At 43.8% G+C, this 15,504-nt stretch overlaps 1 protein-coding gene across 10 annotated transcripts in view; it reads right to left on the reverse strand.

Moving 5' to 3' along the window:
* mctp1a (multiple C2 domains, transmembrane 1a) overlaps positions 1-15,504 on the reverse strand; it is a 197,432-nt gene that overhangs the window by 104,502 nt on the left and 77,426 nt on the right. For 9 of the 10 annotated variants that reach the window (XR_015936135.1, XM_088630700.1, XM_088630704.1 and 6 more), the window contains exons 6-9: positions 12,845-12,883; positions 7,933-8,103; positions 7,337-7,467; positions 1,259-1,433 (exon numbers count right to left, since the gene is read on the reverse strand). Coding sequence is in view for 9 of the 10 variants with exons in the window: in XM_088630700.1 (XP_088486826.1) it covers positions 1,259-1,433; positions 7,337-7,467; positions 7,933-8,103; positions 12,845-12,883 (516 nt within the window). In the remaining variant the exon portion in view is untranslated. The remainder of the gene's footprint in view (positions 1-1,258; positions 1,434-7,336; positions 7,468-7,932; positions 8,104-12,844; positions 12,884-15,504) is intronic. The other variant, XM_088630701.1, reaches the window with a different exon arrangement.

Here is a 15,504-nt window from a genome sequence, read left to right on the forward strand (position 1 = left end):
AATCTGCAAGTTTAAGATTTATTTTGTGGGTTTTTTTCCAATTACCCTAGTGGCAGAAAAAATATCTAATAATTGCAGTCGAACATTTCAGTTGTTCTGAAAGGATCTCACACTGAAATATGGCTAGGGATTTTGTTCCTCAATTTTCTCTGTAGAATTTCAGGATATTTCTGTTCTGAATGCTCCTAAACACTATTTCCGAGTTTACTTTTCGTTGTGCCTTTGCACGCCTTGAATATGCTGCTTTTAATTGTCTATACAGTCAGAGCTGTCAGTGAGATGTGTTGTCCCTGCGACACTGAAGAGAAAATTATCTCCCAGTTCCAATCAAAGTGCTTGTCTCCCTGCTGCAGCCACTGGACCTATTGATAAACAGGACTACAAGCGTTCAGAGAAAAGAGAATGCCTCATTCTGTCACTTTTAATGGAAGTCATTCTTGTTCTTTCTGTATTGCACACCTCAGAACATTTTGTCCCAGGTCTAGTGGCTAAAAATGAGTATTCTTTATGTAATTTTCAGTGAAAACTACTATAAACACAGTGGTATCAAAAAATTACTGATTGGCTTTCAGAATTGTTGGGTTATTAATTGTAAGAAGAAAGGAGGGCATGTTTAAGCACAGTAAACCAGTAAATATCAATGCAGTTTACTAACAATAGTTATTTCATTCAACTTCTCCCCGTGCATTAAACAATTACATTTTGTTACTAAGCAACTGGGTTCTAAAAGCTGCTCTTTGTCTTCACCTGAGTTGTGTTTCTTTCAAGCCAACATGCATGCAGCAGTCCGGGTCGGCTGCACAATCCGATATAGCCGCAGTGCTCTGGAACGCTGCCGGCAGTGGGGAGTTCAGGGGTCACGGCGCAGGGAGCCCACAGAGTGGGGGGCTGGCGACTCTCTGCCTGGACCTGTGCTGACCACCAGGTGACACTGCGCCCGGGGCAGGACCCCCATGTCCCCCGAGGCGATCGCCGCTCCGTAACCCCCTCTTCCGCCCTCCGTCTCCGACATCCTCTCCGGCTGTCATGAGGCGGGCCGGACAGCCCCCCGCCCCCCCTCCCCCCACGTCAAGCCAAGCTGAAGACCCGCTTTGTCATTCTGCTCAGGGCTCTGGCCTGATAGCTGCCTAGCAGACACACACTCGTCTCTTCTCCCCCTGGCCGTGTCTGCCTTTCCTGGAGAGACCCAGCGAGCGCTACAGTCACACACACTCTCACGCAGGCAGACGGAGACGGAGACAGTCGGGGGGCTCCTTACGTATCGTCTGAGGACTTGCTGGCGCTCCCAGGGGTCGTCCAGCACGTCGGAGATGCTGACAGTGGCGGAGGCGGTCAGGGTGACCAGCAGGACCAGGGAGCCCTCCCCCTCCTCCAGCTCCAGGTCCAGCCGGTGGGTCTGCTCCTTGGCGAGGCTGGACAGGTCCACCTGGCACCTGGAACGGCACACAAAGAGCTCAGGCCGGACACGCCGCCACGCAGGCAGGGACTCTCAGTGCTCTGCTCACTGGTGTGGGTCTCTCTGACAGGTCTCACCCTCGGGCAGAGAGTTCGGTCAGCCCCACTTCAGCGTGGGGACCATCGCAGTTAAAAGGTGTTGGGGGGGAGGGGGCGTTCAGAGGGACAAGCTGAGCTCTCTAGTGAAAACCAGGGCACACCGGGGTTAGTTCCAGCTGTTTCGACTGTCCTGTGAAAGGCAATAATAATTGCTCACACTTATATAGCACTTTTCTGGACACTCCACTCAATGGGCATTACAGGTAATGGGGATCCCTTCCACCCCCACCAGTGTGCATCCCTACCTGGATGAAGCAACCTGTAGGTTTTTCGATTTGTGTGTGTAAATCTCAGGCTAGGAGACACCTGTGGTGTGGAATATTTACAGGAAACATATCTGACATTTCAGAGCAACTGCAAGACCAGAATAACCTTTGTCAGAAATACCATTGTCTTATATTAACTCAAATATCCTAAATACTGTATATACCGGCCCTAAATATACAGTATGCTCAAGAAGCTTCCCAAAAACCATACATTTATACAATAAAACATAGAGAGAGGGTTTCAAAACCATGAGGTGCTTGTTAGTGTCCACGTGCAGAGCGGATATGAAGAGATAACTGGACGGTTTGTGTCTGTTCTCTTTGTTCCAGTCTCTATTCTCTCTGTTCTCCTAAGATCCTACCTCTTTTCAAGCCTTCACTGACCTGCGCTGTGACAGTCTTGTCTCCTTACATTCCTGACGTGCACAGGGAAGGGGTCAGACACAGCTGGCGCAGTGTGATACCTGAAAACATGAGCTGCTCTTCCTCAGTGTTACCTGCTTCAATCTGGCAGGTGGTGCCACAGGAGGAATTAGGGACAAGGTGACTCTTCAAAGCATACTGAAGGTACTAGGTCTCTAGTGCACGGTTAAAAAAAATCAGGGGGTGGAGTGGTGGCTCTGTGGCTCAGGATCTGCGCCTGTGGCTGGAAGGTTGCCGGTTCATATCCCGTGGCCGGCCGAGGAATCCTACTCCATTGGGCCCCTGAGCAAGGCCCTTCACCCCAGCTGCTCCAGGGGTGCTGTACAATGTCTGACCCTGTGCTCTGACCCCCAGCTTCTCTCCCTGTCTGTGTGTCTCATGGAGAGCAAGCTGGGGTTTGCGAAAAGATAAATTCCTCATACAAGAAATTGTATATGGCCAATAAAGTGATCTGATCTTATCTCAAAAAAGTCTTCTTTGTGTATGACAGCACATGCACACCAGCGCTAATACCACACCAGTGCTTTTTAGCTTTGCAGCCTCACATGCACGAATGTCCACCCTTTAAATAAGCTAATAAATAACGATCAGAGCAGTAATAACAGAAGAACGCGGACTCAAATCAAAGTGCGAAAAAACCTAAATTCTCCGCTATCGCTTGTTACTTTAACACCCATCACTTGTAATGTGACAAGCTTACAGCCCGCCACTTTCGCTCAGCTAAATAGCTTACAATCTCTTTTTAATGAAAACGTCAATTGATTTTGAAGAGGGGGATAATGCACTGACCGGGAGGCCAGCCAACCGAGATAAAGGTGGCAGTCTCGAGTAAATAGGCACTTAGGATGGGAAATAGCCAATTACAGGCAGAAAGGTAGCCCTGCAAACCCAGCCCACCGCAGGCAGCTGCTGGAACGAAGCCTGTGTCTAAGAGGGGAGCTGGCAGGTCCAGTCCTGATCCGTGTTTGCCTGCCGACCTCACACCCGCTTTTGTCGAGAAAGAGGCATCAGGCGCAGCCAGGGGACACGTCATTCACCTGAGAAGAGTCTTAGGATTCATTGCTTGGGAGGAGGTTCCTGCTGATCTGGGAATATTACCGAGGAGGTGCCCTAGGACTGCAGACAGGAAGAGGTGTGGCCGCAGGAAACTACTGGCCTTTAGACTGAAGGACAGACACACTGAAAAGGCCAGTCTCCAGGAGCAGGTTTTTGTACAACACACAACGTTCCTGTCTGCACACCAGCAGGTTAGGGTTGCAAATACTGTAAAGGGTTATTCCCCAAAAACCAGTGAACGTTTTTGAGACTAGAGCAAAATTTCAACTGCAGCCTCGAAGTACTGTACTGTATAACAACCTTGATAATCAGGTTCTGTGACTTTGGTAACTGAAAACATATATACTGTATGATTTATAGTCCAGGCAGTGTCCTGTATGTTGATGGAAAACATGCGTAATACCATGTTTTTATTGACATTTGCTGTGAATTAGTGCACTGTTTTCAGCAGTTATTCACAGAACGGTGTGCCCACATTCTTCAATATTCCCAGCACTGTCTACTGATGTCTGCTGGGTCAAAGGGAGACATTGCTGAGAACCAGGACAAACTGAGTCTACGAATCCAGAGCACCACGCCTTCCATAAAGGCCTACACAATCGCTGCAGGCCCCAAGCCACTCTACACTGCACCACAGAGAATACAGAGACAACTCCCTCAAAATCATCCTCCTAAACCTGTGATTTCCAACGCCACTTCTGGAAGAAACTGCCACACTGAGCTTCTCATCACTGGAGCTCTGATATTACTGCCAAGCTGGAGTCAAGCAGGGCTCTTCTATCCCACAGAAACAAACAACCACTTTAAAGAATCCTCCCACTGCATCCACAGTGCTCGATTAGTCTGCAAGCCCCCTGAATATAATCAGAACACACACAACTGGAGGAAGACACAACCCCTTGCATTTACAATGTCCCGCCAGCAAACACAAAGAAACTAAGAGAAGTGAAAATATAACATTTTAGAGGATTAGGGATTGCAAATTGCATTTAATTTTTTTTATAAACTGCTGTAGAGTACAACAAAAAAGCATTAATAGTGTGAATACCTAGTAGTAAACTATCTCTAATAACGATTCATAATAAGGAGTGATTTGCTTATATAGCACCCAAAAACTACTAATCTCTGAAATAAGTAATCAAACCATTACCATTAGAAACTGGACCAATTATTTATCACATGTAAAACTATAAAAAATAACTAGAACTAAACTGAGCAGATCTAGGTCAGCGGGGGTTTCGAAAAAAGGAAGGTACAGTATTGCTTAGTTACATGTTAGAGTTCTTAGACCAAGCAGCAGTGATGGACACAAATAAACCATCTGATATAAAAGAAAAATAGAGAGTACAGGTAAGGGGTGGGTGCTTAAATTGTGATGATCTAGCTAGTGGAGTTCCACAGGGACCTGTGCTAGAAACACTGTGCTTCCCGATTTATATTAAAAAGGCATTAAGGAACCCATAGAGTCTGAGGTATTTTAATTCCTTTCAGTATAGATTATGTACCTTTACTTAGTATTGGTGCTAGTAAATTATTATATTATTATTGAAGAAAGATATAAGATGAGAAAAAGGGGTTAACTGATTTCTTTCTGCACAAAGACTTCTTGTAACACAAGACATTCCATGCTTTTGCACCTTTGAGTTATGGCAGGGATGGGAGTTAATTGATATGAAACTCCAAGTGCAAGATAAAGACCCCCCTAACTAAGGAAAGATAAAACAGACCATTAAAAGTGTTCAAGGTCTCGGGAATGTCCAAACACAGGTGCCTCCCATGACCATGGTAAAAAATTGCATCAGAAACTCAGTTGTTTAAACTTCATTTTGGGTTCCAGAACTCGTCTGTTACTATATTATTAAATCTGAAGACAGTACCAAATTAGGAGGATTAGCAAACACAGTAGACGAGTCAAGTGACATCCAAAAATAGACCACATGCAAGACTGGGCAAATACTAGATAGATAACTACAGATTTAATGCAAACAAGTTTAGAGTGTTACTGTACATGTTAAGTAAAATCCTCTGAGATTATTTGAGATCATTAACAAATTCAACCCATCAGAATTCACCAGAATCACCGGTGAGACACAAACAAGAGGACAGAAGTGAAAACACGATTCATATTTGGACTTTTAACAATCAAACCATATATACTTTACAGCAGGAACGAGTAAAGGTTTACTCCCTGCTGAAAAGTGAAGAAAAGAAACACAACATTTTGACTGTGGAGCCTTCTTCGGGTGTGGTTTTTGTTCTTTATCGGCAGGGAATAAACCTTCATTTGTTCCTTTGCAGCCTACACATGCTGACACAGCTGCCTACTGGAACTTTTTCGACATACTGTACAGCGTGTGACTTTACATTAAATGACTGTCGAGATACAGCATGATCCACTAAATAATTGCATGCTTATTAAGTACAAGACAAATAAAAATGTGAAAATCTTTAATTGTTTGTATAATGCAGGATTTATACTAGTTTAAATTATTAGATTAAATCATGTTACTTATTTTGCCAGGTTTATCATGAAAACACACAATTGAACTTTAGGCTTTAGTGTTTAAAACCAAATGTCTGTAACCAGTAACTGCAGACTTACAAAGTTACTGTTTTGCTAACAGTAATAACAGGAATAAATTCTCCCCCTGTGAGGCCAGTGTTATTTTACAAAATCCAGGTCTGACAAGTGTGATTGAGACTCCGCGGAAAGAGAAGAGTAAGATAATACTGACATCAATATAAACGTAATACAGAAAAAACACAGCGAAGATAAACCCCTACCATTGCAGATATATCACCTGGTGTTCATGTGCAATACTGCCCTCCACTGTACAGAAGGCTCTGATTTATGGGATAATTATTCAGGTATCTGGACATATCCTGTCTGACTTTAAAGGTTCATGATGTGCTGACAAGAATAAAGAACCTCTCCATACAGATAAACTCTTGTATCCCTGAAAATCAATGTCCTTCTTCTCCACTAAAGGCATATTTCCTCACCCCAGTGCAGTGCTGCCCAGGCATAAATCTCTGCAAGACACTGCACAACCTGGAGATTACAAGACACCAGGTCCCATTTATCTCGAGAACACACAGGGGCACGTCAAAACAAGCCTGTACAATTCACGGCAAGTGGCAAGCAGTTTTCAGTACAGATTTCAGCACTGCACAAAAGTGCAACACTGATGTGGACGCACTATATGAGCTGCCCATCCGAGAGCTGGCCCTGGGAGAGATGCGAGAGGATAACCAAGATAAGAGATTCTCAGCTGCGTGAATAATAAGCATTTGTTCTCTTGCTTGGCCACTCTGACTTTGCAAATCACCTACTTTTCTCAAGTTAATCTTTATCCTCAAAACCATGATAGTGACCAGATTGAGCGTACGAGATTCACGTCCAACAGCTCTGGCTCAATATGCATTCTTTCTCATTCACATAGCTGAATTCCTCTATGACATGACTCCACACTGTACATATTCCTATAAGGAAAGGGATGTTTGCTCGTGCAAATTATTAACAGAAGATCTGAATCCTGTTAAGACTTGACTTGATAGTTCAAGACCCCACGTGGCACCAGGCTGAGGAAAAGAGCTGTTAGGAAAACTGGAACAACAGAACACTCCACATACCTTCTGGACTCGGAACACACTAACTGGACTCACAGGACACTGCCTGGACTATAAATCGTTAGTCATTAATGTGCATCTTTTTTATTTTGCTTATTCTTTCTTTGACCTTATTCCACTTTTCAGGATCTGCACCAGTAAAACTCCTTGACTTCCTTCACTCTAATACTGGACATCCTGTTGTGCCATTTCTTAATACAACATCATCCTGTCAAGGCCAATGATTGACATCGTAGAGATTTCTACACGAGCGACTGATTCAGCAAGTGAATGCAATGAGTCCCGTGTCCGTGATGTCGATCAAATAGTGTTCCTGATCTCCTGTGAGGAGGCTCTTATGCACCAGCAGTAAGCTGCTCTATCTCTGGAATGGATCCACACTAATTTGGAGGTAGTCGGATACAAACCTGCCGATGAAGTCGTCTCTTTTGCCAGCGTCTCTGTCCCAGACGGTGATGTCGATCATGCCGCCCAGCTCGTCGTACAGGTGGAAGTCAAACTGCTCCCGCCACTGCGGGTTCAGAGTTTTGGCTATCGTCTGGAAGGAAGAAGAAGGATCATGGGGCATTTAAATACACAGCATGTTATTTTGGTCTGAACAAAACTCTGCTAATTACAGCACAGAGAACATCAGACCGCTAGAGATGAACCGCTGTTCATCCTGATGTGGTTTCCAGCACATTATGGACCTTTAGCCTTATGGTGTTATCTGCACGGAGTATACACGCCCCATGCTCATCTGGGTTCCCTCTAGGTGCTCCGGTTTCCAACCACGGTCCACACACGTACTATACTCTAGGTTATGTGTGTCTGTGTTTCTGCATGCCCTGCGATGGACTGGTGTCCCATGCTGGGTGCACCCTGCTTTGCACCTGTTGCTTGCTCAGACAGGCTTCAGCTAATCTGAGACCTTGAATTAGTTAAAGCACTGGCATTCCTGCTGGCATACAGTGCAGTCATACGTACTGGGACATTTAAGGCTGTGAAGCCTCTGGGGTTTTACCTTGCTCTTGTACTTCTGGTGCCCCAGCCTGAATTTGACATAGGGGTCACTCAGGCCATTTTTGTCCATGGGCTTCAGGTCGTGACCCTCAATCAGGCTGATGCTGACGATGCCCCTCCACAGCTGGGCCTTCCTGTGCAGATCAGACAGCCGCAGGCTCTGGTTCTGGTGCTTCAACACAGAGACTACAGCCATTACTTCACCAGTGACACACACACTACAGCCATTACTGCACCAGTACACCAGTAAAAACTAGATCATTGCCATTATTACACTAGTGACACAGATCACAGGCAAGATTATACGAGTATTGCAGATCTCGTAGCCATTATTACACCAGTAACACATAGATCACAGCCATTATTACACCAATGACACAGATCACAGACATTATTCACCAGTGAGCTGCACCTCAGTCAATATGTCACAGTATAATATGGAGACCAGGAGCCGTGGTAGCTCAGAGGGCAAGGGCGTCTAGCTCCTGACTGGAAGGTCCTGGGTTCAATCCCAGGTAGGGTCAAGCGATCTAGCTTGCTCTAATTCCTTCCAGACGGCTCCCGAGGTAAACTCAGCCTGCTTTCCAAATGAGTACGGGGGGTTAATCCTTCTGGGGGTAACAGGCCAGCCAGAGTGTGATGCTGACCACATCACCCCCAACTCCAGTGTCGGAGGGCTGAGAAAAATGGTGGCCCTTTCCCCCCATTCCCCCATGGGCCTTGATGCCCTGAAAAGGGACCTACCTACCCATAATATGGAGTGACCATTGATGACTACAAGAGTGAACTTTACACCTGGTGGTACTCTACTTGGGTACAGTACACTGCACTAAGAATGGTGCTTCAGTGTTCTAGGGATCACAGCCTTTGCTGCACAGCTCACTGAACCTCAGACCACTGATATTATTTTCCACAATTAACTCCTCAGCACCAATATAATGGCTTAATGTTACCAAAGACCACAGGATTATACAACCAACAGATTGACAGGGTAAGGAAAAGCCTTTTTCAGTGCACTAAAACATACTGTAGCACCAATCAAAACTGGGCAACAGGCTACAGTATACTATGTGTATATATGTGTATATCATTGGACAAAGCATCTTCCTGACATGGAATAACTATCACAAATTTTCTGCTAATTGTTACTGTTCTGTTACCACTAATTCATTGGTCTTGCCAATAAAGCTCTTTTAATTTGAAACAACTGACAGTAGGAGCTGGAGCTAATTATTAATTAGTCGCCTATTTGTAACGAACTCCTGAACATGCAATATTAATTGATGTGCTCTGGATTGACTTATTTTAACCTGTAATATTGAAAGAAATTCTCCTTTGTAAATAACAGATTTTTTGCCGGTTTGTCTTAAGTGTTTCTAGCTTGAATGACACTGAAACTTAATACAATAAGCAAAACTGGTTACAGAGTAAATAAACTCACAAGCCACTTGAGTTTAACATTAATCACATTTCTAGGATTTTGTCTTTGAAATAATTTATTCTTAATGAGCCCTTATTAAGACACCACAATATTTAGAGAATATCTAGATAATATCTAGAGAAAGTGTGCCGAAAATAATGAGGAAAAGTGCTTGACTGCAAGACAGACACAAGTTAATCAGCTGAGTGGGCACATTATCCTTTTATCCTTTGGGGATAAAAATACTTCTGTAACTTATTTATTTTTCCAGAGGTTCATGAATGACTTGGGCCTTTTTGACTGTGTTGAAGGTGGATTTTTCCTTCAGTTCAGTTTTGAGCATGCCCTCTGAAGCACGACCAGGAAAAGACAACTGAGAGGAGTTGCTCTGCCTGTTGCTACATACTGTACATATCCACCCAGTGAAGCTAAAGACACATATCACACCAATTATAAAACAATGACCCATATTACACAGAATGCAAAGTGCTGCTTTCTGTTCAGCAAAGAAATAGTGCTTTCAAAAGGGAAGCCTCAACAGCATGTAGTCCTTTTCTGCATTAATAATCTGGTTATTTCACCTCTTCAAGAGCATCAAATGTACAAAGATGCTTTGAAGCACTGCATATTTTGATGTCAATATTGACAGGGAACTGTTAGTCCCGGGTTGAACCCAATGTGGAGCTTCGAATCAGTAAGCAATACATCAGGTGTCCTCTGTCTTTAGTAATAAAAACAAGCTGCAAATTTTCTAGCACCTTTCAAAGCAATCACAGTGCTGCATGTGTGCAATTAAAATAAAGAACGTGCAGCAAAATAATTGACGAAACCTTGCATGTGCAACATGTCTACTCATCTGTTCTCTGTCATCTATTATATTTTTTACCAAAAGAAAATAGATTAAGTTTACAGGTACCTCTTTTAACAAATGTACCACATGCATGGCTAAACACAAGTGAAATCAAGAGATTCAAAATTTCGACGTGGTGACTCAAGGGTCTGAGCCCCAGATGAGACACATGTTGGGCGAAAGGGATCTTCTCATACAGTGCATGCAGAGATGAGAAGAGGGGCTCAGGCCCCAGACAGCACCAGGCTTTGTGCTGAACGAACAGAAACAATCCAGACGATGAGAAGAGGAAATGGGAGAGTTTGAGGTGTGAGTCATACCTCTCTGCTCCTTCTTGAGCTCGCTCTGGTGTCGATAGATTGAGCTTAATGATTTATCCCACCAAGTCCCACGCTGGACTAAACAGCCCATTAATTTCCTTGGCCAAGTGCTGTGATCTGGTTTTTACTCAATGTTTACTGCTGCCTCTCACAGCGCTGCCCAAAGACGGGACATTGTCTGTCCTCTCAGGCAGGACAAAGCTGCTAACAAGAACTCTTGCTCAAACACCTCACAATGACAGGGGTGTTAGAAACTGAGCATCAGCTTGAAATGGTAACATGAAATAAATTCATTTTTTATAGCAATAGCAGTTTTAGAATCCTTTCACCTATCCTATTTGGGCGTGAAACCTTCCCGCGACCTTCTGCAGTGTGGTAAGATACCCAGGTGACAGTGCAGACTGGGAGCACTCCCCAGCACTGCTCCTGCTCCTGCAGGCAGAGAGGTATGATGAAGGCCTGGTCCACCAGTTTCCAGCCTGCTTGAGAGTGACAGCTGCAATATATTAATCAGTAATAGGTTTATTCCATGCTGAAAAAAAGAAGAGAGAAAAAACACAACGTTTTGGCCGTGGAGCACACCAGAAGAAGGCTTTTTTTTAGAAGCTGTTTTTTTCTCTCTTCTTTTTTTCAGCATGGAATAAACCTATTACTTGTTCCTTTGCAGCCTACGCATGCTGACGCAGCTCCCCACCTGATATATTAATCAGACTGAGTATTGCTTGCTTGCTTTTTTAAAAGCAACAAGGTCTTAGTCTTTGGATCAAAAATGAAAAACAAAAATGACACTGCACACTTGTACTGAAAATAACAATGCGTGAAAACTTCTGATCTAGTAGCAGTAATTGATATACAAAATCAGGAGGGATCTCTTAGGATATGACAAACAGGTATATTGTAGTATAGTGCACACAGCTACAAATATAAAAAAAGGGTTTTAACTTTGGTTTGGTAGCTATCAAGCTATAGTACTGTAGCTCCAGTATGTTGTAAAAACAGCTTAAACAAACTCTCAGATCAGTGCCACTTCTGATAAAGCTGATAAACAAAAAAACAAAAACAGCTCCTCCAACCAGCCACCTGGCAGGCTCATTCTGGGCCTTGGCTCTCCCCACTTCACTTACCCCTGCCCCTGTGTGAACTAGACGAGCTTTGCTCATGAGGCATATTGAAGGCTTGTGTGTATTTTTATGACCCCTCTCAAACAGTAGGGTTGATTACAAAGTAGCACTGTGGCCAAGGGCTACTTTTCAAACCTCCTCTCACTTTGGTTTCTTGTTTTATTGTGTTAATTTAGCTATGACACAGAATTACTGGCACTTGTGTCTGGACAGCACAAATGGATCCTCAGGTAGGTGTTGTTTAAAATACTGTACTGGATAATATATTGGCAATATAGTGTTTCACCAAATTAAAGCTCCGTTCTTTTGTTGCAATTATTAAAAATGGCTGGCGTCACTGACACTGACACACTGACACTGACGCTCACACTAACCCTGACCCTCACACTGACACACTGACACTGACACTGTCGCTCACACTGACACTGTCGCTCACACTGACACACTAACGCTCACGCTGACACACTAACGCTCACGCTGACACACTAACGCTCACGCTGACACTGTCGCTCACGCTGACACTGTCGCTCACACTGACACTGTCGCTCACACTGACACTCACGCTCACACTGACACTCACGCTCACACTGACGCTCACACTGTCGCACTAACGCTCACACTGACGCTGACACTAACGCTCACACTGACAGTTACACTAGATAAAATAAAATCACTAACACTCACACCGACGCTCCCACTGACACCGACGCTCCCACTGACACCGACGCTCCCACTGACACCGACGCTCCCACTGACAGTTACACTAGATAAGATAAAATCACTAACGCTCACACTGATGCTCACGCTGACACTAAAGCTCCCCCTGACACTGACAGTTACACTAGATAAGATAAGATCACTAATGCTCACACGGACACTGGTTCAGGCACTGTTGCTAGAACCAACACTGACAGTGACAGTGGACATCTCAGACACACAACTTTCCAAATTTAACAAGATGTAACTAAATGGATTGGCATGAAATTAAAACATTCAAGAACAGTGAATTACTGGGCTTTGCTTTTTCATGAAGCAGCTGGAATCATGTCACACATCACAGCTTGGAGGAGAAGATGAATGAATAGCTCAATAAAAATGTATGAGCAAATGAGGAGATGTAAAAGAATGATTTTCAGCACAGGTCGGGCACACATTAACTTCATTCCCTTCAGAGAAAAAGCACTGTGCATGCTGCTGATTACCTTACTCGCTCTTTTCCAACTCCTTCTCAATAGCATGGTCTGTAAATGAAATAGAGCAGTTTAATCATCCCGCAGTGGGAGTGTGGAGCAGGGAGCACGGGAGCAGGGAAGAGGAAGGAGGAAGGAGGGTGAAGGAACTTCCCCGGAAGCAGTAGAACGAGCCCAGGTGCTCTACTGTATATACACGCAAACTCAGCCTTTGAGCTCCTCACCAGACTTTTGGAAATAAGTAAAAACTCATGTCTCTCAGTATCGGTTAACCGAAGACACCTCCAACTGTCAAACGCTTTGTTCACACAGGAAAATATTGACCTCCTCTTCAGGAACTGAAGGGAGCAGACGTTACCTTACTCCGATCTTAGAAGTTAGTCCGCGTTTAATTCATTCATTGATCAGCAGAAGGTCAGAAGCTGGCTCGATCTTGATTTTCAGTATGAATACGGAGCGTGAAAGAGGGGCCTCACAATCCTTCTGGCTTTCGGGGTTTTAAAGCAGGAGGTGTCAGAAATGTTACCACAGGGATAACTGGCTTTTGGAGGCCAAGCATTCATAGGGGCGCTACTTTTTTCCTTCAATGTCGGCTCTACCTGTTATTGCGCAACAGAACTCACTAGGTTTTGGACCATTCTTGAGTCTTAAAGCAGTTTGTGCCGTATAACAAAATGTGACTACTCAATTCTGTAGAAATACATGAATATACAGTTGAGTTTTGTATAACTAAATTATACTTTCAGATAAGGTTTTTTTAATTTTAGATGAAGTTTTTAATTGCATTGCACAAGCAGCTGTATTCTGTAAGTTTTATAGCACTCTGTTCCACTGTAAATTTTAAGTTTATCCAGCAGATGGGGCCAGAGATACGAGATGCTAATCCAATGGCTGTACAATCTAACACTGTTTCCTCATGTTGTTTTTTGCATTTCCATCTTTCCGTACCCAGTCACACAACCCACCATAAGCATCACTGTGTTTAGTCCCATAATTAATTCCACACTTTAATATTTTTAAATCTAAAAGAAACAACAATGAATCAGTTTTGAGCTCCAGGTGAGACTGGCCACAGCTCTTCAGACGCTCCGTTTAACACTGCAATTCGTACAATCAATTCACTTAGAATAAATCAAAATGAGCTGGAAAAAAGCTCTGATTTCCCATTCTGAGTTCTTTGTACTGCTGTTAAGTAGGGGGGCGGGTCCTTTTACTAACAGCCTACAGTACTCAACCCAATGGGCTAAATTAGCTCCCCACGGTCTCCACCTGCAGACTCAAACACGAATCATACCACTAAGCCCACTCACTCAGCCAGGACACTGGGCTCTTCAGCTAAAAACACAAGACAGGTTTTCCTGTTAAATAAATGTTGGTACAGTAAGCACAGAGGTGGTTCACCCTGTGGGATTCCTGCAGTTTGCATGCATGTTCCTAAACAAGGACAAGGACACCCAGCCTATGATGAAAAAGTCATCAGCTTTAGAAAAAAATCCATTATATATATTATATGAGATTTACTCCCAGTCTACTCTGCACTAATATGCTTGCTAAATAATGGTACAAAAGTTACAAGACAATGTTAATAAATATTCTAAACTTGTTCTGCGTGCCAGATTGATCAGTAAGTAAAAATAAGCATCGTGAGCAACTGTGCCATTGTCTTTTTAATTGTACCACCTTAAGTCATGTCCCAGTACTGTTACAGCAGTTAGACAGGTTGAGTCTGAATGTTGAGACGTTGGGAGTTTTTTTTTAATAACCTCCTGGCAGCAAAATGCAGCAGGTTTAATTATTGTACAGGCCAGCAATCACTGACATCTGTACAGGTGCTCACTCAGATACAGCTGTATCAGGTAACCTTGGTCAATATCAGAATATCAGAATCTTCAAATGTGTCATTATGTATAATACAGCTTTATACTGTATGTGAGACTCAAATGTTTGTATTCTCCATAAACGTGCGTCAGCATATTTGGGTGGGTCTGCAGTCACTTAGCTGGGAGACTGGAATACAGTCCCATTGCAGATTCGCAGTGTTGTGTATACAGCAGCTGCTAGCTGCAATGTGGCTGGCTGATGTCCATTGCAGATTCTACTGAGAAGCAGAACGCTCATCACTGACATTCCAGAGTGTCTTGTCACTTTTGGGAGATAAGCAAAGCCTTACTTTGGCATTGGATGATGTCTGCCTCATCATGGTTTACTGCAAGCAAAAGCCTTGAATTTTGCACAGCAAAGAAAATGAAAAGATTTAAATAACTGACCAGTATCAGATATCAATGACCAATTAATCGTGAGCTCTAGAGGACTTCTGTACCAGCCAGAGAACGCCAGAGGCCTAGAACACAAACTGATCTGGGTATCGCTGTTCAGTTGACATCTATCACTGGTGCCAATCGTAAGAGCATGAGAATGTTTCACTTTTCTGTGGCTTGAAACGCACTCATCGATGCTGATTCTTTCTAACCCCGAAATATCAAAATAGCGCTGCAGCTCCCTTTTATTTGTTGAACCACTGATTTGCAGTCTCTTGCTTCAAGCAGACTCTGTCGAACCCGTCCCTGTCCATTCCCTGCTGTCTCCAAAACCCCTCCTTGTCCTTGTCTGCGTCTCCTGAGCTGCAGTCTGCGCTCCTGGGAGTTCAGGTCTCCCGCTGTGCAGTCCAAAGT

The sequence above is a fragment of the Lepisosteus platostomus genome, chromosome 4 (assembly GCF_059453375.1).
Source record: "Lepisosteus platostomus isolate fLepPlt1 chromosome 4, fLepPlt1.hap1, whole genome shotgun sequence".
Lineage (NCBI taxonomy): Eukaryota > Metazoa > Chordata > Actinopteri > Semionotiformes > Lepisosteidae > Lepisosteus > Lepisosteus platostomus.